Consider the following 26,023-nt stretch of genomic DNA (forward strand, 5'->3'; position numbering starts at 1 on the left):
CTTCGAGTAGATAGTGGCCCCCTGGAGTGGCTCAAAAGCCGAGGCGATGATTGGTAGCTGGTATTAGTTCTTAACCGTGATGTCATTGAGGCTCGGTTAGTCGATGCACAGGTGCAGGGTTTTGTCCTTCTTCTCCACAAAGAAGAACAATGCGTCGGCGGGGGAGGCAGAAAGACCGATACCCCCTGCAGCCAGGGAGTCCGCGATGGACGTCTCCATAGCCTTGGGCTCCGGACCCGACAGTGAATACAGCCGTCCCCGGGGTGGTGTAGTGCCCGGCAGAAGGTCGATCCCGCAGTCATAGGGTTGATGCGGAGGAAGTGAAGTGGCCCGAGCTTTGCTGAAAACCTCCCGGTCCTGGTACTCCACTGGGACGGCGGAGAGGTCCGAGCTTTCTTCCGGGTTCACAGGAAGACGTCCCGGGGGAAGGCTTCGCCGACTTCAGGCAATGGGCATGGCAGAACGGACTCCAGCCCATGATAGTACCAGCAGTCCAGTTGATAAGGGGATTATGGCGCCGGCGCCAAGAAAATGGGAACTTGAGGAGACTTGATGAGCATGAACTGTATAAACTCACTGTGGTTCCCGGACACACGCAGGTGGATAGGAGCAGTATTGTGGGTGACCCTGCCTATAGAGCGCCCATCCAGTGCTCTAACATCCAGGAGACTGGAGGGGGGGTGAGTGGGGATGCCCAGCTCAGACGCCAGGGTCCATCAAACTCTCATCGGCCCCAGGCAGAGGTCAGTAATCTAGAGCAGAGTCCGAAAGGTACAGAACGACAGGGCACGCAAAATGGTCAAAACCGGGAAAACTAGAAAACAAGGACTCGAGCGAAAACAGGAGTACGGAAAAAACGCTGGTAGGCTTGACAAGACAAGACGAACTGACAACAGACAAACAGAAAACACAGGTATAAATACACAGGGGTTAATGGGGCAGATGGGCGATGCCTGGAGGTGGGTGGAGACGAGCACAAAGACAGGGGAAACCGATCAGGGTGTAACAATCTTTTTTACTTTTAGTTTTATATACAAGCTTCAAACAGCTGAAAATACAATATTTTTGGTTCTGGAAAATATATTTCACAGCAGTTTAGATGGTACAATGATTCTCTACACTATACATGCTTGTTTTGTCAGAAACTGAAATTAGGCAAACTATTAGAATTTTTTCAACCAGGAAATGATGGGGTGATTTCTGCATAATGCAGCTTTAAGTCAGTGTCATGGTTACAGTCACGGTCACTTAGGCTATTATAATAATGATATAGCATGTGATGCATCTTTCCCTATGGTCATTGTTATTGTCAGAGACTCGTGGCCTCACTAATGACTGTAAATTAACAGTCAATCCGTAGTGGCTACCCAGTACACAGATGATGATTATTGTGACATGTGAGCAATGTTCCCTCTAAGCTACGTGCAGGCGCGAAGCTCCCTGTGACTGCCATGCATAACAAATATCAGCCCGCACAGAGTAGCACGAGATTGAACTTCACTGAACTTTCTAGAGTTTTCTTCCTTAGTTAACATTGTCAAAGTTTCCCTTTACTGTGGGAATTGTGATCGAGTCAATGCAATATTAGCCACTTTCAATGCAACGTCCCGAAACAAAACAAACTATGCAAGACTTAGTATGCAAAACTAAATATGCAAGCGATTTTCTTGTAGGCAGAACACATCAGTGCGTGATTCTTTTGCATTGCCATACAGACTCAACACGTACTCTACACAGACCGTTGCAGCATAACCAATCAGAGCTGCAGTAAGCCTATATGCAAATTGCCATAATGGATCTATGCCATTCAGTTTAAACTGGACTGTGTTAACAGCATGAGAGGTGGCCGTGAATAGATGCGCTTTAAAAAAAAATATCAAAGTGAGAGCTGCATTTAGCCATGTGTGCACATTTGTTTATATCCTTTGCTAGTTAATGAGTTATTAGCACAGTTATAAATCATTTGTAGTCAGCAATGGGGGAGTGGTAGCTTCCAACAAAAGCACAAAATGTGTGCATTTAAAGCCATCTTTGAAAAGCGAGTCAGGAAAATAACTTTTTTAATGCCTAAAAGTGGCACTGTTGTACTTTTAGACTGTCTTGAATAAGTTAAGTAGCCAATAGGCGTAGCGTAGTATAATTGGTCTGATTCTCTGTAATAATGGTATGGGAATAATAATGAATTTGATTTTGTAAAGTGGGAGAAGTGGATAAACAAGTTAATTTAAAGCCCTGTATGTTTTTTTTCAAATGTCTCATGGAATGCAGGCCTACATTGAACACCACATATTGGCTGCTACTGTGGACTGATTGATAGAACAGCTATTTCCATGTTAAAATGTTATGGGATGTGTTTTTCTCCGTAGTTTTTGATGGTAGACCACGCTGGTAGGACTACATTACGATCAAATAACCACAGTAGCCTACTTGACCACTGTTAAAACTATAACTTAAAGCAGTTACAGCCTCAGTGTTCACAGTAAACACGCACCGGAAGTTGCACAGAAGTTTCACAACGTTGAAGGGAACAATGCTTGTGAGTCAGTTGTCTACTGGCTGAAAATCTGAAATTGTGTGTTTTTCTGTTTTATGCAAGAATTAAATTGAGGCTAAAGGCAGGCGGAGTGGTCTGGGCTTAATCAGGCTCTAAATCTGAATATGTTTCTGTGTAGGGTGTCAAACAGGATGTGGGGCCTGTAAACCTCTCTGCTCTCTGAAACATTTCTCAGTCATTATGCAGCCTTGGAAACATATTTTGTGTGGTATAGGCCTTGTACAGTGCAGTACAGGGGTGTGGTCAGCCAGCCAGAGTTCCCTATTTTACCGCTCACCACAAACTGACTGGAGTGTTTTCCATCACAACCCAGAGAGAAGTAATATTCTCCAGCTTATTACTACCCACATTTTCTACGGACTTGTCATGTCGTAAGTTGACGATCCAAATTTGAACAGTTGGAAAATGTGTAAAATGCTTACCACAAATGCTTAATCCTCGGCCCTCCCTCTTCTCTCTACTGAAGCTAGAACTATTTTCTTCTGAGACAAAGACAAGCTTTGTCAGCACAGCCAGGACATTTGGAAGTGAGAAATGTGCACGTCGTCCACCAAGGCATCTGGTGCTTTTGATTTCTAAAATACTAGTATATTCAAAGACATGAATAAAAGAAGCACATATCTTCCTACTAAGGACGAGCAACACAGACACAGGTCTCGAAAGTTATTTACCATACAATGGGGTGATTGTGTCCTCTACAATCTGTCATACACATGAGCTAAGCCTAAGGTAGCCTAAATCAAATGACCACAGTGTCCTGAGGGAAGGGAGACAAATAACAGGAATGAAATAAAATATCTTCTCAAAACAACTGCGTCTCCACCTCTCCCACCGCCTGTACCTCGGCTTGGAAAAATAGTCTGAGTGGGGAGGGAGACTTCCTCGTGGCTAGACTGTGTGTGTGTGTGTGTGTGTGTGCGTGTGTGCGTGCGTGCGTGCGTGCGTGTCTGAGAGAGAGCGTGAGAGAGAGTTATAGGCAGCACAGGGGCAGACAGGCTGCTTCCGTGTCTTGATCTGAGTGTGTGGAGGCAGTAGCAGCTGGACTACTCTTGGCCCTGCTGCTCTTTCTCAGTGGCTCTCTGATCCAAAGGTCTGGCTGGCGTGTTGCTCTCTGTGCATAGACGCTGTATGTGTAGTCTGTCCAGCTCAACTCCGGTAGGAGTCAGTCAGTGTGTATAGGGGGAGTTTCTGTGAAGGTGTCATCAAGACCATTGCTGTTTTCTTTCTGTGAGTACACTCTCTATGACACTCTATCCCTCTGTCTCCCTTTCTCTTTCACCCCCTTTTGATATCTATGTTTATGTTTTTTAGAGCTCAGTCTCAGTCTGTGACCTTTCAGAAGTTGGTTAAAGGTAGTCAGGTTGAAACATAAAACCTTTTGAGGTATTTGAGGACATTAGTTGGACAATTGAAAATTAAAAATGTTGTTTTTTTATGGCTGATCTTAACAGATATCCACAGACCTTTTTAGTAACATTATGGGTTAAATATACCAGTCACTTTTTCTCTGAAGTAACAACCTGCTATATAATGCTGGTGTTGGTCATAGTTCACCAGCAGTTCCCCTCTTTAGAGTCTTGGTTATTTAAAGGCTGACTGAGGCTGAAGCCTGCCCTGGGCTGAGCCATGCAGAGTGGGTCACACATCAGAGGATGTGATGAAGCAGTGTGATATTCAACCCAACATCCTTTCTCCAACCCACTGCCAAACTGGGGCCAGCCAGGACTCACCCACTGTTTACTGTGGTGGATAATGCTGAGGAAATGAATCAGGCTCCTCCATATTCATGTTAGCTACAGTATGTTCCGCTAGCATTACAGTATGTTCAGCTAGCAATGAGAGAGATATATATTGTAAGGGTATTACAAGGTGTATTTGATGTATTATACCCCAAGTACATTTTTTGTTGTTGTGTGGTTGTTTAGGTAGGCCTAGATCTACAGTATTCTGTGCACCACTGCCTGTTGTAGCATCTGTTATCTCCATGGTGTGATTCCTATATAGCCAATATATGGAATCGTATGTAACCATCTGCAATCCATTCATTAAAGGACTGTGTCAGTCTTAAAATTAAAGGAATAAGCACAGAGACGCCACTTAATGTGTGGGTCTATGTGGTGGGCATCTCCTCTCAGGAAGTTGACTGAGAATTGCCTCATCAGGGTCAGGGGATGTCTTCTGTCAGTGACAGAAGCTATCACTAGAGTTTATATGCAGAAAGAGGGAGAGTGGAGATGTCTGTCAGTGCTACCAAGCTCCATTAACCCTCTGATGATGGGAGCATGCCCCTGTGCCCTATATCCATATCTGCTCCCCCAAACAGAAACACTAAGCCTGGGCTGGGTAGAGAGACTGGACTGGTAGCCCGCCCACAGCACCTGCTTTATTGTACCTTCCCTATGAGATCAAGATACACAGTTCATTGGAGGGAGGTCTCCGACTGTGTGGGATTATAGACTGGAAAACGTTTAAAGTTCAACTTTCTGTGGACTGGTTTCATAGGGTAATTTTCTTAAGATTATGATTATAAATAGTAGCCTATTTGGTTGTTGTGGTTCATGGGATGTTTGTTGTCAAAGGGATAGCGTAGCAATGTTCTCCAAATTGTTTGTTGTCTCTCCTTTAGGACTCAAATGGATAAGAGGATGTCTCAAAAGTGTTTCACTCACATCTCAATCCCAAACAGATAAGAAATGTCAGTTGGTACAAGCTTTCTTTATCTAAACTCAGTAACCTTTGGATTGTTGTTAGCTCTATGTCTAAGAAAACCCCATTAGATCTCTATATTTGTAATCATCTCTTTTTGAGAAAGTCTTTACGTCCCCTTGCTGTCAAAGTCCATGTAATTAGTGAAAATAACAACCCAATAGTCAGGGCAGTTGCTTTGGTAACTCGAAAATCATAATCTACTTTTTCATTTGCGGATATGCTGCTGACAAATGTCCATATTCAGCCTAACCTTCCCACAAACCGGTTTTGCCACATTACTCATATTTCCTGAGGAATATTGTGTTTTTGTGAAAATGTTTGAAGGGAAATTAGGGAAACCTGCGGTCAATCAGAAGACTTCATATTAATAAATAAAGTAATCTTTCATATTCTGATGTCTTTCTCTCTCGGTCTCGCTCTCTTTCTAAGACATTGGGTTTGTCATAATTAGGTAATTTTGATGGAGGACACACAAGGTTGTCTTTACATAACTGTGTCCTGACAGTATAAAAACTAAACCTTGAGTGGGGCTGTTGCAGTGACCATATTACCGCCACACCGGCGGTCACGGTAATTAGGCTTCTCCAAGCTCTGATTCTGCTAATGGTTATTAGTAGCCTACCAAACTTGCTAACTGCCTGGTACTCAGCAGTTTATTGTTGCTCTAATCACTCTGACATCAATGCAAATGTATCGAAAATCTAATCAAACACTTCATGAGAACCCATGAGCTCATGTTGTGCAACTTGTCTATAGGCTATGTTCCCAAACCACTTTTATAGTGCCGTACCCTTTCAAACATTCAACCTCCAGTTGCGTAACCCCTCTAGCACCAGGGTCAGCACACTCTGAAATGTTTTTTTTTGTTGCCATCATTGTAAGCCTACCACACACACACGATACGATACATTGTTAAACATAATAATGAGTGTGAGTTTTATCACATCCCGGCTCATGGGAAGTGACAAAGAGCTCTTATAGGACCAGGGCACAAATAATAATATTATAATAATACATTTATTTAGCCATCTTACATATAAAACCATTTGACATTGTCGGTAAGCTTCAGTTCATTTGCACACAAAAAAATCATACAATGATGGAAAGACCTGTGTGCTGTCCTTGTTAATGCAGACACAAAAGAGCTCCAACTTCTCAATCATAGCCTCAATGTTGTCCCTGTAATCCTAGATTCAGATCATTCAGGCGAGAAAAAACATCACCCAGATAGGCCAGTTGTGTGAAAAACTCATCATCATGCAAGCGGTCAGACAAGTGAAAATTATGGTCAGTAAAGAAAACTTTAAGCTCGTCTCTCAATTTTAATAAAATTGTCAATACTTTGCCCCTTTATAACGAGCGCATTTCTGTATGTTGTAAAAGTGTTACATGGTTGCTGCCCATATCATTGCATAATGCTAAAAATACACGAGAGTTCAGAGGCCTTGCTTTAACAAAGTTAACAATTTTCACTGTAGTGTCCAAAACGTCTTTCAAGCTGTCAGGCATTTCGAATCATAGTCGGACACCTCATGTAGCCTAGCCCATAGGCCTATATGTTTTGATAAGATTTGTATCACAACTAAAGTGGCCAAATAACATCTTAAAATTAAGCAAATTCATTTGTTTTACAAGGGGTTTAGAGCCTAACTGGCATACATAAGCTTCAATATGCACATCGGAATTGGATAAGGACTCGCAGAGTTGTGTCCCCGATGTGTCTGTCTTCACTTGTAGCCTGTGAAAAAGACCCGATGGAGAGCCATGTGAGTGAGAGGTGCTTAGGAGCGCGCAGCTCTCAGGGAGAAGAGCACAATGCAGCACTCCAGGCCAAGGGCACAACGACCACTGGCCGCAAAAGACATGGATTCTTTAGGGTGCATTACGGCTACAAAATGGATGCCACTGTAAAATTTGAGGCATTATCAAGTGCTTGTCAAATTGTGAATGAGAGACGAATGAAGAGTGTACAGCCTGCGCAAAAAAACTAAGCAGAGCTCATGCCTTTCAAGCTACTTTTTTCAAATCATCATTAGTCTCATCATGCAGCCTTACGATGTATTAAAAATCAAAACATATAGCCCAACGTTTGTAGAACAACTAAAGTTACATTAATAACTCTAAATTAAGAATATAGGGGTACCTATTTATTTTTTAACAACTCAACACAGATTAGCTGCATGTGCGCACACCCCTAAATCGTTTGGAGAAAATATTTATATATTTTTCATCTTTATTCAGTTGTATTCTTCATACTATAAGATAATTCCACGGAATTCTAAGCAAATCTTGTCTGCAAAATGAACTAGTGTAACTCACAGCCGTTTGGCATAGCCAGATCAGGACCAGAGTTTGCTATTCTGTTCTTCTGAAATGGTCTACATTTTCTTCATATCATGCTTTATTAGACATGTATAAAATAAATCATGGATTTATTTTGAAGGTATAGGCTATATTATATGGATTTATTAGACTTTTAAAAATGTAAATGTTCCAAAGGTCTGCATCAGTGGCTTGTAGGCTATGTGTGGAAACCAGGAGATGCTATATGTGTTTATTTTAATTTACGGTCAGTTACTGTGAGACCGACAGTTATTTGCTTGACAATCACCGGCTGACGAAATTTCGTGATTGCCACAGCCCTAACCTTGAGTCATGCACTACTACGAAGATGAAAACAAATGTGACCCTTGTGTCTTTGTCAGGATGCAGACTTTGCCTATATAGGCCCAGGCTCTGTCTGTCTCAGCGTACTGCAGAGACAGGTTATACAAACAGTGTTTTACAAACAGTGAGCTGATTTCTAAATATTAGCTGATAAGTCTTTCCCTTTATTGCTTTTGACTTATGATTATTCAACAGACATTACCTCAGTGTTTGCTTCCTCAATTTCTGTTATTTCACTACATTTTCACATTTAAAATTTCTCTTAGCTTTTCCTCAATTTTTGTCTCACTTCCTCATCTTGGCTTAACATGTTTTACCAACTTTTCGATTTGATTTGCATAGGCCTAACTATTGTCATTTGCCTATCTAGCTGACGTACAATACCAGACCTGTCTGTGAAAATGCAAGTGTGGATGGATGATATTCACACAGGCATGAGGAGAAGCCAGTGGGCCCAAGCAACATCATATGACGGGCCACACACAGCACACACGTTTTGTTCTTCTATCCTCGTGGAGACCTAAAATAGATTTCCATTCGAACCCCTACACCTAACCTAAAACCTAACCCTAAACCTAACTCACTAACCCCTTACCTGTACCATAACTATAACCCTAATTGTAACCCTAACCCTAAACCTAACCCCTAAGCTTAAAATAGCCTTTGTCCTCATGGGGATGTGAGAAATGTCCCCACGAGGGAGAATTGTTTTACTAGCCTTGTGGGGACTTTTGGGGATTTTAGGTAACCACATGGATAGATGAACCAATCCGATAAGACTGTAAGGACCTGCAGGTTCTCTATTTACAGTTCAATATAAAAAATATAAAAAATATATATAAAGTGACATTGGGAACTTTCCTAAGGAGACAACCACCTTCTATAGATCAGCAGACCTGGGTTCAATGGATTCAAATAGTATTTGAAATCTATAAAATACTTTTATTGATTTTGCCCAGCGCAATGAATTTGTCCGGCGCAATGGAACTAATGGAACATTTCCTAAAGGGCAAAACTCTGCCCACCTGGCTGTCATCTCAAACTATTTTAATGATTTAAAATACCATTTGAACCCAGATCAGGGTAGATGATTTTGCTGGGAAGCCAGCTTGGTTTTATTCCTGCTCATGCTGCGTTTCAATATACACCCCAGGAGGTTGTGTGAAAGCCTGGGCTAAAAATAAGAGGCAAGCTGCTTGTACCATGTCACGTTAAATGTGCTAAATGCCTTGCAGTGTTAGGGCTGGAGGTATGCTAACTGTGATGTTGGTTAATGTTTTAAGAACACATACACCCTGCATCGTTCCCTGACTGATCTGCCGAATGTGGTGACATCTCACTTTCCATTCGTTTTGCCCTTTAAGGCCTGCTATCTCTTAGTATGCACTGTTTGGATATCAAAGAATCATGTCTAGATTTTAATGCAACTTATTATAATGCAGAAGTGCCCTTTGCTTAGATTAGCTTTTTAGTTCATTGTAGAGTTGAAGTACGACTCAATTTGATTCTAAATAGGCCTTCCTTCAATAGAAATGTTAAGTTTAGGTCTATGCTGTATGCTGCAGTAACTAGAGTAAATGCGGAAGCTGTCTGCCCTAAGCCCTCAGCTGATCCCTTTTATTGATGTAGGACACCAGAGGTAAATATGTACACAGTTGTGGAAAAAGTACCCATTTGTCAAACTTGAGTAAAAGTAAAGATGCCTTAATAGAAAATTACTCAAGTAAAAGTGAAAGTCACCCTGTAAAATACTACTTGAGTAAAAGTCTAAAAGTATTTGGTTTTACATATACTTAAATGTCAAAAGTACATTTAATTGCTAAAATATACTTAAGTATCAAAAGTAAAAGTATAAATCATTTCAAATTCCTTATATTAAGCAAATCAGATGGCACCATTAAAAAAAAAACATAATTTACAAACGAAGCGTTTGTGTTTAGTGGGTCTGCCAGATCAGAGGCAGTATGGATGATAAAGGATGTTCTCTTGATAAGTGTGTGAATTGGACCATTTTTCTGTCCTGTTAAGCATTAAAATGTAACTAGTACCTTTGGGTGTCAGGGAAAATGTATGAATTAAAAAGTACATTATTTTCTTAAGGAATGTAGTAAAAGTCAAAGTTTTCCAAAATATAAATAGTAAAGTACAGATACCCATAACATGACTTCAGTGGTACTTTAAAGTTGTGGTGGCAGCATCATGTTGTGGGGGTGTTTTGCTGCAGGAGGGACTGGTGCACTTCGCAAAATAGATGGCATCATGAGGTAGGAAAACTATGTAGATATATTGAAGCAACATCTCAAGACATCAGTCAGGAAGTTAAAGCTTGGCCGCAAATGAGTCTTCCAAATGGACAATGACCCCTATCATACTTCCAAAGTTGTGACAAATGGCTTAAGGACAACAAAGTCAAGTTATTGGAGTGGCCATCACAAAACCCTGACCTCAAATCCTATAGAATATTTGTGGGCAGAACTGAAAAAGCATGTGCAAGCAAGGAGGCTTACAAACTTGACTCAGTTACACCAGCTCTGTCAGGAGGAATGGGCCAAAATACACCCAATTTATTGTGGGAAGCTTGTGGAAGGCTACCCAAAATGTTTGATGTTAAACAATTTAAAGGCAATGCTACCAAATACTAATTGAGTGTATGTAAACTTCTGACTGACTGGGAATGTGATGAAAGAAATAAAGCTGAAATAAATCATTGACTCTACTATTATTCTGACATTTCACATTCTTAAAATAAAGTGGTGATCCTATCTGACCCAAGACAGGGAATTTTTACTAGGATTAAATGTCAGGAATTGTGAAAAACTGAGTTTAAATGTATTTGGCTAAGGTGCATGTAAACTTCTGACTTCAATTGTAGGTATAGCAGACTGGGTCTGAGAGAGGTTGAAAATGTTATTGAAGACACGTGCCAGCTGGTCAGCGTATGCTCTGAGTATGCATCCTGGTAATCTGTCTGACCCTGCGGCCTTGTTAATGTTAACCTGTTTAAAGGTCTTACTCACATCGGTTACGGAGAGCATCCGGAACAGTTGGTGCTCTCATGCATTATTCAGTGTTGCTTGCCTTGAAGCGAGCATAGAAGGCAATTAGCTCATCTGGTAGGCTCGTGTCACTGGGCAGCTTGCGGTTGTGGTTCCCTTTGTAATCTGTGATAGTTTGAAATACCCTTCCACATCTGACGAACTCAGAGCCGGCATATTAGGATTCAAGCATGTTTGAAGGCTCGTCGGAGGTTGTAGTGGGATTTCTTATAAGCGTCTGTATTAGTGTCCCGCTCCCTGAAAGTGGCAGCTCTAGCCTTTAGCTCAGTGTGGATGTTGCCTGTAATCCATAGCATCTGGTAGGGATGTAGGTTCACTGTGGGGACGGCATCATCAATTAATTTATTAATGAAGCCGGTGACTGATGTGATAATTTCATTAATGCCATCGGATGAATCCCAGAACATATTCCAGCCTGTGCTAGCGAAACAGTCCTGTAGCTTAACATCCGCCTCGTCCGACCACTTCCGTATTCAGCGCGTCACTGGTACTTCCTGTTTGTGTTTTTGCTTGTAAGCAAAAATCAGGAGGATAGAGTTATGGTCAGATTTGCCAAATGGAGGGCGAGGGAGAGCTTTGTATGCATTTCTGTGTGTGTAGTTAAGTTGATTTAGAGTTTTTTCGCCTCGAGTTGCACAGGTGACATGCTAGTAGAAATGAGGCACTCTCACTCTGTGTTTGTTTGTTTGTGTATGCTATGCGTGTCAGTCAGTAATGATTGGGATACCCTTCCCTCAGACCTCACCTCCCCACCTTGCTTCAAATCAATGAATGAGTTCCACAGGGAGCTGTAGTAAAGCTCATTACAGTAAAGAGTGGAGAAAGCAGTCAGTGGCTCTCCAAGCTAAGAGCACCACCTGTCTGCTGGACACAGACTAGCCTACATCATATTTCATTATGTGTAGGCTATTCAGAATATTTGTCTCTATTTGGCAAACAGACATGTGCATTGGTTATTGATGCCAAGCCACTGCCGGTTAAATTACAATCTGCATCTTCCCCTAGTTAAGTGCCTTCAAACCAACTAAGTTGTGTGGTCTGAGTGCGTTGTGTTATATTTGGTTTCCAGTCCCAGTGGTGTGGAGGAGATTTGATTGGACAGGAGGCTGTGTTTTCTCAGCTTTGTAACAGGATGTGTCCTGACTAGCGGGAGTTGACAGTCTCAATACCTCAGCTGTCCTCTCACTCTGCTCAGAGTGGTGTCATACCCATACACTGTCTTGTATGTCTTGGCACAGGCTGAAATGCCATCAGTGGCAGCACCATATCCGCTAACCACCCCTTCACACACTCTATACTCTCTCTTCTCTCAAACGTATAGGCCTACAGTAGTCTCCCTTTCACTTTACAACTGTACCAAATGTACCCAATATCTGCTTGATAAGATGTAGTCATCTTTTCCTGTACCGGATGCCACCCAAAGCCTATTTTGATGTGAATCTGGAATAGTTTATCTAATACCACGGGCCATGTTTCACTTATTTCTATTGAAATAAGCTAAGTAATGTAAACCCGTACTGAATATATAGGCTAATCGTGATTCAGTTCTACTTCATAATTTCAACCAGCAGAGGTCACAATGACTGAAGCATTTGTGTCATACCCATGTATTCATAATAATATTTACACCCTGTTATCTCTCTCTCTCTCCTGTCCATTGTAGGCAGCAGGTATAGCAGACAGAGTCATGCTGAAAGGGGGCATGGCCAAGGCAGTGCTGCCCAAGCCAGGGCTACAGGAGAGGGCCAAGCAAGCCTCCCTTGCCCCCTCTACCACCACCTCCACCACAGCTACAGGCATCAAAACCTCCAGATCCTCCAACACCCTGGCCACAGACCTGCGCCTTAGCAGGGTGAGTGGTGCCAGACACAGTAGATGACAGGGGCACCACTGAACACACCCAACATCTCCTTGATGAATGCTGGGAGGTTGGGAGTGGAACAGGTGGGAGGGAGATAGGGGAAGATACCACCCCTTACATTTTTCTAAGAGCATCTCTGTCCATTTGGATGATTGAAATAAATGTTCAATTGAATTAGCCTACCTCTGCATCACGTGCAGACACTGATCTCGGCGGGGTTTCACAAAGCATACACACTCTTAGAAAAAAAGGTGCTATCTAGAACCTAAAAGGGTTCTTCAGCTATCCCCTTTCCACAGAGGGTTTTTACATTAAACCCAAACGGGTTCTACCTGGAACCAAAAAGGGTTGCATTGACAGCATGATTATTTGTCTGAGAGTGCTTTTCAATTTAATACTAGTAGATTGAGGATGTTTTTCAATTGGTAAGGTAATCTGTGGTTTGCTAAATCCTGACTGAGTGTGTATGTATGTGTATATTGTCCTAGCTGAAGAGGGCCAGTAGTGATGACACACTGGCCAAGCCCGCCCTGGGGGCAGCAGCCACAGGCTCACGCATGAAGAAGACTGTCACTGCAGGGGCCATCTCTGACCTGGCCGAAGCAAGACCTCGCAGCCTCTCAGGTAGGGGCCCCATAGTTCAGTGCACACACACCCACACGTTTTGTTCTTCTATCCTTATGGGGACGTAACATTTATTTCCATTCAAAATCTTATTTTCCCTAACTTTAACTAAATCTAACTCTTAAACTTAAACCTAATGACTAACCCATTACCCTAACCCTAATTCTAACCCTAATCTGAACCCCTAAATGTAAAATAGCTTTTGTTCTTATGGAGATGTGGGAAAAGTCCCCACAAGGGATCATTTTTCTTGTTTTACTATCCTTGGGGGGACTTCTGGGGATTTTAGGTCCCCACATGTATAGAAGAACCAACCCACACACACACAGAGTGCATTCGGAAAGTATTCAGACCCTTTGACTTTTTCCATATTTTGTTACATTACAGCCTTATTCTGTATTACATATGTTTTTCCCCTCATCAATCAAAACACAATACCCGATAATGACAAAGCTAAAACTATTTTATTAGACATTTTTGCAAATGTGCATAAGTATTCAGACCCTTCACTCAGTACTTTGTTGAAGCACCATTGGCAGATATTACATCCTCGAGCCTTCTTGTGTATGACACTACAAGCTTGGCACACCTGTATTTGGGGAGTTTCTCCTGATCTTCTCTGCAGATTCTCTCAAGCTCTGTCAGGTTGGAAGGAGAGCGTTGCTGCACAGCTATTTTCAGGTCTCTTTAGAGATGTTCGATCAGGTTGAAGTCCGGGCTCTGGCTGGGCCACTCAAGGACATTCAGAGACTTGTCCCGAAGCCAGTCCTGCATTGTCTTGGCTGTGTGCTTAGGGTCGTTGTCCTATTTGAAGGTGAACCTTCGGCCCAGTCTGGTTCTGAGCGCCCTGGAGCAGGTTTTCATCAAGGATCTCTGTACTTTGCTGCGTTCATCTTTTCCTCGATCCTGACTAGTCTCCCATTCCCTGCCGCTGAAAAACATCACCACAGCATGATGCTGCCACCACCATGCTTTACCGTAGGGATGGTGCCAGGTTTCCTCCAACTCCAAAGAGTTCAATCTTAGTTTCATCAGACCAGAGAATGTTGTTTCTCATGGTCTGAGAGTCCTTTAGGTGCCTTTTGGCAAACTCCAAGCGGGCTGTCATGTGCCTTTTTACTGAGGAGTGGCTTCTGGCTGGCCACTCTACAATAAAAGTGTGATTGGTGGAGTGCTGCAGAGATGGTGGTCCTTCTGGAAGGTTCTCCCATTTCCACAGAAGAACTCTGGAGCTCTGTCAGAGTGACCATCGGGTTCTTGGTCACCTCCCTGACCAAGGCCCTTCTCCCCTTATTGCTCAGTTTGGCTGGGAAGAGCCTTGGTGGTTCCAAACTTCTTCCATTTAAGAATGATGGAGGCCACTGTGTTCTTCAATGCTGCAGACATTTTTTGGTGCCCTCCCCCAGATCTGTGCCTCAACACTTTTCTGTCTCAGAGCTCTACAGACAATTCCTTCGACCTCATGGCTTGGTTTTTGCTCTGACATGCACTGTCAATTGTGGGACCTTATATAGACGGGTGTGTGCCTTTCCAAATCATGTCCAATCAATTGAATTTTCCACAGGTGGACTCCAATGAAGTTGTAGAAACATCTCAAGGGTGATCAATGGAAACAGGATGCACCGGAGCTCAATTTCGAGTTTCATAGAAAAGGGTCTGGATACTTATGTAAATAAGGTGTTTCTGTTTTAATTTGTATTACATTTGCAAAAATGTCTAAAAACCTGTTTTCACTTTGTAGTTATGGGGTATTGTGTGTAGTAGATTGATGAGGGAAAACATGTATTTAATACATTTTAGAGTAAGGCAAGAACGTAACAAAATGTGGAAAAAATCAAGGGGTCTGAATACTTTCTGAAATCACTGTATTTGTACATTCATGCTACACACATATCACAACTGCTGCAACCACTCTTATTATTACACTGCACAATTTAAAAACTACCCTCCAACCCCCCCTTCCCCAAAACACGTGTAAATATTGGACTATAAATTGTGTGTTATTCTTATGCTAAAAGGTTTATTCTATTTATGTTCATAAAGTAAATGGCAGTTAACCCACTGTTCCTAGGCCGTCATTGAAAATAAGAATTTGTTCTTAACTGACTTGCCAGGTTAAATAAAGGTCAAATAAAATATTCTTATATTTTCTTATTTCTTATTGTTGTTGCATTGTCCAGAAGGAACCTGCAATAAGCATTTCGTTGGACGGTGTATACCATGTGTATCTTGTACATATTTTATTTTTTATTTTTTTATTTAACCTTTATTTAACCAGGTAGGCAAGTTGAGAACAAGTTCTCATTTACAATTGCGACCTGGCCAGGATAAAGCAAAGCAGTTCGACACATACAACGACACAGAGTTACACATGGAGTAAAACAAACATACAGTCAATAATACAGTATAAGCAAGTCTATATACGATGTGAGCAAATGAGGTGAGATAAGGGAGGTAAAGGCAAAAAAAGGCCATGGTGGCAAAGTAAATACAATATAGCAGGTAAAACACTGGAATGGTAGATTTGCAATGGAAGAATGTGCAAAGTAGAAATAAAAATAGTGGGGTGCAAAGGAGCAAAATTAATTCATTAATGAAATACAGTAGGGAAAGAGGTAGTTGTTTGGGCTAAAATATAGGTGGGCTATGTACAGGTGCAGTAATCTGTGAGCTGCTCTGACAGTTGGTGCTTAAAGCTAGTGAGGGAGATAAGTGTTTCCAGTTTCATTGATTTTTGTAGTTCGTTCCAGTCATTGGCAGCAGAGAACTGGAAGGAGAGGCGGCCAAAGAAATAATTGGTTTTGGGGGTGACTAGAGAGATATACCTGCCAGGTGGGAGATGCTATGGTGAGCCGTCCAGAGTAGTGATGTTGGACAGGCGGGCAGGTGCGGGTAGCGATCGGTTGAAGAGCATGCATTTAGTTTTACTTGTATTTAAGAGCAATTGGAGGCCATGGAAGGAGAGTTGTATGGCATTGAAGCTTGCCTGGAGGGTTGTTAACACAGTGTCCAAAGAAGGGCCAGAAGTATACAGAATGGTGTCGTCTGCGTAGAGGTGGATCAGAGACTCACCAGCAGCAAGAGCGACCTCATTGATGTATACAGAGAAGAGAGTCGGTCCAAGAAATGAACCCTGTGGCACCCCCATAGAGACTGCCAGAGGTCCGGACAGCAGACACTCCGATTTGACACACTGAACTCTATCAGAGAAGTAGTTGGTGAACTAGGCGAGGCAATAATTTGAGAAACCAAGGCTGTCGAGTCTGCCTATGAGGATGTGGTGATTGACAGAGTCGAAAGCCTTGGCCAGATCAATGAACACGGCTGCACAGTAATGTTTCTTATCGATGGCAGTTAAGATATCGTTTAGGACCTTGAGCGTGGCTGAGGTGCACCCATGACCAGCTCTGAAATATGACTAATAAAACATTAAACTTGAAACACGCACACACAATCACACGTCCCTTTTACTTCCTCTTTCTTTGTTATCTATATGAAACAATAATCCACCTGAAAAGAAAATGTAAACTCTGGGTCCTTCCGACAAAAACTGAATGGACAAGTATCAATTAATGTTATTCTATCAAATATTGTAGTTTACTTTTTGTATGCTGAGTCGTCTGTCTGTGTGAAATAATCACACACACTGCATTTACATATCAGAGAGGGTAATGGTGTTTTCCAATAATCAGTTCAGAAGCATACTTCACTCCTTCTTGTAGTCCCTGTTGCTGATTTCATTTTGCTCTGTGATGTACAACCAGGGAGACATCGGGTACAACTTCCCCTGATGGCCACTAGAGGGCCATAGATCATCACTCTGATTTTTCTGAAAAGGCTCAAGTTCTACAATACAAGCCATAAAGAACTTTCCCTGAAATCCCCTCTTTATTTCCATATCTGTTCAGTGTCTAGCTGGCCTGTTGGGATGCAGGTGGTAGTCTGAGTAGACTCCTATTGTTTCTGGGTCCAAACCTGACACAGTGAGTGGACATTATCGTTGTCTGTTCCTGTAACAACCTCTGAATAGTTCTCTGAACTGTGGCCATTTGTTCTGCCATGATACAGAAAATATGAGGACTTATTTTCCAATAGGATACGTCGGCGCTTATTGAAAGGGAAAGAATGATCATCATTGTTCTCCTTAGAGAGATTTGTGTGTGTGTGTGTGTGTGTGTGTGTGTGTGTGTGTGTGTGTGTGTGTGTGTGTGTGTGTGTGTGTGTGTGTGTGTGTGTGTGTGTGTGTGTGTGTGTGTGTGTGTGTGTGTGTGTGTGTGTGTGTGTGTGTGTGTGTGTGTGTGTGTGTGTGTGTGTGTGTGTGAAGCGTGTGTGTGTGCGTTAGTGCAGCAAGCGTGAATGTGTTGGGTTGTTGTTAGTGAGTTACACACTCAGATGTTTAGTGTTAGGGACTGTCAGTCAGGGGTCCGAACATGGGTGAGCATGAGGCCATCTTACTAAAGAACACCCAGAACATGTGTTTGACTGAGTTGACTGTGTTGGACTCTGTGTTGGAACCTCAATAACAACCTTAGCAAATTAACCCAGGGCTCTGTCATTGTGACAGCATAATACTGTAACTCTATCACACTTTCGCCCACTGGACACATGCTGTACACATCAATCATTAAGATAGATCTCTCAATTACAGCAGTCATTCATTATAGGCTATATTTTCTAAATATTTTGACAGGTTCACTGTTTAATGTAATTTGGATTTGCCGTAAATTTATATTAGATTCAACTATACTTTATAGTCTGTTTTACACTGAAATGTGAATTGCATTATATGTTCCATGTCACATAAGTATTTAATGCATTACACAATTAAGGCTCTTGTAATGATTTTCTGAGCATGTGTATAATAAACTAGACCCTTAGCTGTTGTATAAACCCTGTCTGGGTTTTGACTGAACTGACCATAAGGGCTTCTTAGGAGAATTAAAAAGTGAAGTGTTTGATTGTTTATGGTGTCCCAGTGTGAAGTATGTTGTTGCTGCTGCGTCATAGGAAGATCCTTCCTGTATACAGCCTGCTGTTGTTTAGTCGCTTGCATGTCTGTCTCTGATATGTTTACTACATTTTTTTCTTGTTAATTTCAACAGAAAACAAGTGTGTCTATTTCTGTGTGTGTGTGTGTGTGTGTGTGCGTGTGTGCGTGTGTGCGTGTGTGTGTGTGTGTGTTTGGTTTTACTATCCTTGTGGGGGTCAGAAGTCCTCACATGGATAGTAAAACAAGGAAATGTGGACAAGTAAGGGGACATTACACCGGTCCCCACAAGGAAAAAGTATATTTTAAGGTTAGGGTTAGGTTAGGGGTTAGGGAAAATAGGATTTTGAATGGGATTTAATTGTTTGGTCCCCACAAGGATAGTAAAACAAACGTGTGTGTGTTGTACCTACCTTTCACGTGTTGATGTGACGTGCCAGGTAGGGCATAATTGAACTATGGGAACAATATTTAGTCTCACATAGAGAGCATTAGTAACGGCATCTTTTTGTAGGCATTAACTCCGCCATTGTCATGGTTCCACCTGTCACCAGAGGGCGGCAGAGACCGTCCTATAGACATTAACGACACCCAGGTGTGTCCATACCACTCAGACATTCTAGGTTTCCTTTTGATCACTGCTCCTTAACCGCCTTAACCTAGGGTACCCCTGGCTAGTGCTACATATGAACTGCCAGATTAAATGCCTAAGACCCCCACCAAGAGCCTCGATTAAGAATCGTTACCCTCTACCCCTGATGTCATGCCCTTCGGATTATCGAACTCACCGGCAGTCTACCAAGCATTAGTCAATGACACGCTTAGGGATATGTTGAATCGGTTCGTCTTTGTTTACCTTCTCCAAGACCCTTCTGGAACACATCCTACACGTCTGCCAAGTCCTGAGACGCATCCTGCAGTCAACTATACATCAAGATAGAGAAGTGTGAGTTCCATGTATCCCAAGTTTCTTTCCTGGGCCACATTATCTTTACTGCTAGCATCCAAATGGACCCATAAAAGTGAGAGCGGTCATCGACTGGCCTCGTCCCGCCTCACTCAAACAAGTCCAGCGGTACCTCGGGTTTGCCAATTTATACAGGCTTTTTATATCCGCAACTTTGGTGTGGTGGCAGCGCCTCTCACGGCCCAGAAACGTTTTTGCTGGATCCCAAGGCTGACAGGGCATTCGGGAAGCTCAAGAGATGTTTCACCTCCGGACCCATCCTCGTCCATCCTGATCCTACCCATCACTTTGTGGTAGAGGTGGACGCCTCAGACACCGGGGCAGGGGCGTACCTTTCACAGCAGAACAAGTGGTACAAGAATCTGCACCCATGTGCCTTTCTCTCCAAGCGGATCTCGCCAGCGGAACACATTTACGATGTAGGCAACCGGGAGCTCTTGGCAGGTAAGTGGGCCCTTAAGGTGTGGAGACACTGGTTGGAGGGGGAACCTCATCCTTTCGTGATTTGGAGGACCATAAGAACTTGGTCTCCATTTAAGAAGCCAAGAGGTTAAACGCTCACCAGGTTAGGTGGGCTCTATTCTTTAACAGGTTCAACTTCACACTAGCCTATCGCCCGGGATCCAAGAATCAGAAAGCAGACGCCTTGTCCCATCAACACGATGTCTCTAACAAGGAGAGGGACTACAAGCTCATCATCCCCAGCTTCCGCATTGTGGCCCCCGTGATATGGAATATTGAGACCACGGTCCGACAAGCCTAGACCCGAGAACCTGACCCCGGTAGGGGTCTCACTAACAGATTTTATGTTCCGTGATCAGCCCGTTCCCGAGTACTACAATGGGGACACTCCTCTAAATTAGGGGTCTGGGGTTAATCGGACAGTGGCGTTCCTGAGGTTGAAATTCTGGTTACCCAACATGATTGAGGATGTGAGATCCTTCGTTACGGCCTGCTCCACCTGGGCCCTGAGCAAGTCCTCACAACAGCGACCGGTTGGGTTGCTCCAACCTCTGCCAATCCCCAGCCAGCTCTTGTCCCTCCTGTCCATAGACTTTATCACAGGCTTACCCCCATCCCAAAGGGCATACCTCGATCCTTACCTAAGTTGTCCTCAGCAAATCTCATGATTACCCATGTCTTTCGACTACAGGGACTTCCCCTGGACATTGTCTCGGATCGTGGGCCCCAGTTCGTCGCACGGTAAAGCCTTCTGCTCCCTTTTGGGGGTGTCGGTAAGTCTCTCCTCGGGGTTCCACCCACAGTCGAATGAGCAAATGGAGCGGGTCAACAGGTGTGGCTGTCCACCCGTGATCTTCCCTTAAGGGTGGACTCGTGGAAGCTCACTCCACGCTACATAGGACTATTCAAGATCCTGAATCGCATCAACCTGGTGACCTATCACCTCCAGCTTCCCAGGTCTATGAGAGTCTGTCCATACTTCCATGTCTGCCGTCTCAAGCTGGTAAGGACCAGTCCCTTCTCCCCCCACACCTGCCCCTCCGCCCCCTTGACTTCTTGATGGTCGCCCGGCCTATAATAATCTGTTGGAGGCTCGTCGGGTCTAAGGCACCCTGCAGTAGCTGGTGGACTGGGAGGGCTACGGCCCGAGGAGCGGGCGTGGGTGCCTGCCAGGAACATCCTGGATCCAGGACTTGTTCGGGACTACAACCAACTATGTGGTGGTCGCCCTGGCTCCGCAGCTGGAGCCGCTCCTAGAAGGGGTGTGTCCAATTTACTCATTATGATTTCCCTGTTAAAATAGGTGTGGTTTCTGTTGTCTTTTGCAGAAGCTGGAATTGTTTACCATGTGTGGTCGTATCCTGAGTGAGTTTTTGAGACTTAGTGTTTGTCGTTTTTCAAGTGTACTGTGATCCTGCGGCTACTGTTTCTCAGTAAAGTATTGTGTTTATCCTTAACCACTGATTCCTCGTCTGGTCTCTTCTCTGGTCTCTTCTCTGCACCTGGGTCCAACTCACCACGTCACAGCCAAGGCTTGTTGGCCAAAGCCTATGGGGAAATGAATTGGGGTTTTGGAGGGTGTTTGGGTAAATCCGACAATAAGTTATATGTTAAACACAGGCTTAGGAGATTTTACATGTTTTGTTCTATGAAATAATATTCCATCAGCTAACATCACGTTTTGTGAATTTTTAAGAATTTATGTAATCAAAACAAGCACAAGCACATAAAGGCCTCATAATCCATGAAGGTCATGTTAACTGACTGATATTGTCTCCTAGAACAAAATGTATATGATCTCCTAAGGCTGTGTTAACCTCAGACCTTATTTTTGGCGTTTATCCCAAAACACCATGCTTTCCCAATTAACTTACTCTATTGGAATGGCTGAACGAACCAGAGGTAACTAATTTCCAGATTTGGACTACAAGCTGGTGAGCTCTATTGTGGAAGAACGCTGTGCTATTTCATGTGATTGACAGAGCTCCAGAGTTCCTCTGTGGAAGAGAACCTTCCAGAAAGACAACCATCTCTGCAGTACTCCACCAATCAGGCTTTTATGGTAGAGTGGCCAGACGGAAGCCACTCCTCAGTAAAAGGCACATGACAGCCTGCTTGAAGTTTGCCAAAAGGCACCTAAAGGACTCTCAGACCATGAGAAACAACATTCTCTGGTCTGATGAAACTAAGATTGAACTCTTTGGTCTGAATGCCAAGCGTTGCGTCTGGAGGAAACCTGTCACCATCCCTACGATGAAGCATGGTGGTGGCAGCATCATGCTGTGGTGATGTTTTTCAGCGGCAGGGAATGGGATACTAGTCAGGATCGAGGGAAAGATGAACGGAGCAAAGTACCGAGTTTCTTGATGAAAACCTGCTCCAGAGCGCTCAGGACCTCAGACTGGGGCGAAGGTTTACCTTCCAACAGGACAATGACCCTAACCACACAGCCAAGGTTCACCTTCCAACAGGACATCGACCCTAAGCACACAGCCAAGACAATGCAGGAGTGGCTTCAGGACAAGTCTCTGAATGTCCTTGAGTGGCCCAGCCAGAGCCTGAACTTGAACACAATCGGATATCTGTGGAGATACCTGAGAATAGCTGTGCAGCGAGGCTCCCCATCCAACCTGACAGAGCTTGAGAGGATCTGCAGAGGAGAATGGGAGAAACTCCACAAATACAGGTGTGCCAAAGGTACTGAGTAAAGGGTCTGAATACTTATGTAAATGTGATATTTTTTTAAAATACATTTTCAAACATTTCTAAAACCCAGTTTTGCTTTGTCGTTATGGGGTACTGGGTGTAGATTGAAGAGGGAGGGAAAAACAATCTCATCCATTTTAGAATAAGGCTGTCTTGTAACAAAATGTGGAAATTGTCAACGGGTCTGAATACTTTCCGAATGCATTGTACATACAGGTTTGAGACAGAGGTAATGATGAATTCCATTAGACTACACTCGCCTCATTGTTTGTGATATATTACATCCTGTGTTAAAAGTATTGTAATGGCTTTCCAAAAGCTGGACATGTGACCAAGGACATTCCATGTTTCTGCAAGTGGAGTAATTCCATGTTAACAGAATGATGCTGAGACTCTTCACATTTTGCTGAAAATTTTCCCTTTAAAATGTGTGCCAAACAATAACCAATGATTGCCAAGTTAAACAAACCATACAACTCTATGCACAATAATTCCCATTGGAGATTTTACAAAAACACATTTACTTGAATAACAGTGCAGATGCAAAGTTTGTTAACAGAATTATGTCACAAACAGCACAAACGGTCATATGTTATCTTTAAATTGACATGTCAGCCAAAGACAAATATTAGGCCTACAATTAGGTATTGGACGGACATACATTGTAGAATAATAGTGAAGACATCAGATCTATGAAATTACACATATGGAATCATGTTGTATCCAAAAATGTGTTAAACAAATTAAAATATATTTTAGATTCTTCAAAGTAGCCACCTTTGCCTTGATGACCCCTTTGCACAGTCTTGGCATTCCCTTAACCAGCTTCACCTGGAATGCTTTTCCAACAGTCTTGAAGAGTTCCCACATATGCTGAGCACTTATTTCCTTCACTCTGCGGTCCAACTCTTACCAAACCATCTCAATTGGGTTGAGGTCGGGTGATTGTGGAGGCCAGGTCATTGTCCTGTGGAAAAACAAATGATAGTTCCACTAAGCGCAAACCAGATGGGATGGCATATCGCTGCAGAATGCTGTGGTAGCCATGCTGGTTAAGTGTGCCTTGAATTCTAAATAAATCACTGGCAGTGTCACCAGCAAAGCACCATCACACTTCCTCCTCCATGCTTCACGATGGGAACCACACATGCGGAGATCATCCGTTCACCTACTCTGCTTCTCACAAAGACACGGCAGTTGGAACCAAAAGTCTCAAATTTGAACTCATCAGACCAAGGGACAGATTTCCACCAGTCTAATGTCCATTGCTTGTGTTTCTTGGCCCAAGCAAGTCTCTTCTTATTGGTGTCCTTTAGTAGTGGTTTCTTTGCAGCAATTTAAGAATGAGGACCTGAGTCACTCAGTCTCCTATGAACAGTTGATGTTGAGATGTATCTGTTACTTGAACCCTGTGAAGCATTTATTTGGGCTGCAATTTCTGAGGCTGGTAATGTCTTAATGTAATGTCTTCATGTCTTAATGTAATGATGGACTGTTGTTTCTCTTTGTTTATTTGAGCTGTTCTTGCCATAATATGGACTTGGTCTGTTACCAAATAGGGCTTGGTCTTTTACCAAATAGGGCTATCTTCTGTATGCCACCCTTACCTTGCCATCACACAACTGATTGGCTCAAACGCATTAAGAAGGAAAGAAATTCCACAAATGAACTTTTAATTTAAATATATTCCAGGTGACTACCTCATGAAGCTAGTTGAGAGAATGTCAAGAGTGTGCAGAGCTGTCATCAAGGCAAGTGGTGGCTACTTTGAAGAATCTCACAAAATATATTTTGATTTGTTTAACACTTTTTTGGTTATTACATGATTCCATACTGTATGTATTATTTCAAAGTGTTGATGTCTTCACTATTATTCTACAATGTGTAAAATAGTTTTTTTAAATAAAGAAAAACCTTTTGAATGAGTAGGCGTGTCCAAACTTTTAACTGGTTCTGTAGATTTGTGTATAGTAACCATATTGTTCATAGCGTATCCCTTGTAAAATCCCTCTGGGGTAGCAGACTAGCAGTGTTTGTTTATTCAAAGCCCATCCACACAGTGTTTGGGGGTTGTGTTTTGGGTAGATTGCTAATTCACATATCTCTTTATGGCTGTTGATTAGAGGCTTAACAAATTGATTTTTAGTTTGACAAAGGGCTCCTGGGAGCTGAGTGAGACTGTGAAACCAGGCACCAAGTGTGGCGCAGAATAACTTTCTCAAGCTCTCACACAATTAAACCCAGATTGGCTTTAAATGTATCAAGAGGTTTTAATGAAAGAAGTTTGTTTTTCAAGGTTTTCACACTGCTGGATACAAATTAGATTATTATACTTTGTGCCTGCATAATGATTTCATCAGGCAACTTCCTAAATAATTCCTTGCTCTTCAGCCATGTTATGGCACCAGATTTTGTAAAAAAATAATAATAAATTAAAATACATTTAAAAAAACACTTGATTGTAAAGCACTCTGCATCTCAAGGAGGAGGGCACAGAGTCCACTTATCCTTGTTTTTTTTTTTAAATATTACCTTTATTTAACTAGGAAAGTCAGTTAAGAACAATTTAGTATTTTCAATGAAGGCCTAGGAACAGTGGGTTAACTGCCTTGTTCAGGGACAGGATGACATATTGTTATCTTGTCAGCTCAGGGATTCGATCTTGCAACCTTTTGGTTACGAGTCCAAAGCTCCAACCACTAGGGTACTTGCTGCTCCTACTTGCCGCCCCTTGATTGCAAACTGTACTAATTTATTCCCTCAGCTAAGTTGGCATTTATATCCAATCAAAATCATAAAAGAGACAGATGGGTATGTCTCCACAGGGATTTCATGTTTGAAATGTTCTATCTGCCTCCTTCACACTAGTAAGTGCAGGTAGCCTAGATGTTAGAGCGGTGGGCCAGTAACCAAAAGCTTGCTGGATTGAATCCTCAAGTTGACAAGGTAAAAATCTGTCGTTCTGCGCCCTGGTAACCCACTGTTCCCCTGGACTCTGTGGATGTCGATTAAGGCAGCCCCCGGCACCTGATTGATTCAGAGGGTTTGGGTTAAATGTGGAAGACACATTTCAGGGGGTTTTTTTTCACCTTAATTTAACTAGGTAGGCCAGTTGAGAACAAGTTCTCATTTACAACTGTGACCTGGCCAATATAAAGCAAAGCAGTGCGACAAAAACGACAACATAGAGTTACACATGGGATAAACAAACGTACAGTCAATAACACAATAGAAAACTCTATGTACAGTGTGTGCAGATGTAGTAAGATTAGGTAGGTAAGGCAATAAATAGGCCATAGTGGTGAAATAATTACAATTTAGCATTAACACTGGAGTGATTGATGTGCAGATGATGAAGTAGAGATACTCGGGTGCAAAAGAGCAAATCAAATATATAACAATTTTGGGATGAGGTAGTTGGGTGGGCTAT

General features: G+C 42.7%; 2 protein-coding genes across 2 annotated transcripts in view; one reads left to right on the top strand and one right to left on the bottom strand.

The window, feature by feature from the left end:
- Positions 1 to 3,393, bottom strand: part of LOC135548596 (mitochondrial import inner membrane translocase subunit Tim22-like) — a 49,405-nt gene extending 46,012 nt beyond the window's left edge. Inside the window, exon 1 of the mRNA XM_064978358.1 lies at positions 2,977 to 3,393. The gene's annotated coding sequence lies outside the window, so the exon portion shown is untranslated. The remainder of the gene's footprint in view (positions 1 to 2,976) is intronic.
- A 154-nt stretch (positions 3,394 to 3,547) lies between these two features.
- Positions 3,548 to 26,023, top strand: part of LOC135548597 (cytospin-B-like) — a 120,395-nt gene continuing 97,919 nt past the window's right edge. The window contains exons 1-3 of the mRNA XM_064978359.1: positions 3,548 to 3,781; positions 12,650 to 12,838; positions 13,336 to 13,471. Of these exons, the coding sequence (XP_064834431.1) occupies positions 12,674 to 12,838; positions 13,336 to 13,471 (301 nt within the window). The 5' untranslated portion in view covers positions 3,548 to 3,781; positions 12,650 to 12,673. The remainder of the gene's footprint in view (positions 3,782 to 12,649; positions 12,839 to 13,335; positions 13,472 to 26,023) is intronic.

The sequence above is a fragment of the Oncorhynchus masou genome, chromosome 11 (assembly GCF_036934945.1).
Source record: "Oncorhynchus masou masou isolate Uvic2021 chromosome 11, UVic_Omas_1.1, whole genome shotgun sequence".
Taxonomy (NCBI): Eukaryota; Metazoa; Chordata; class Actinopteri; order Salmoniformes; family Salmonidae; genus Oncorhynchus; species Oncorhynchus masou.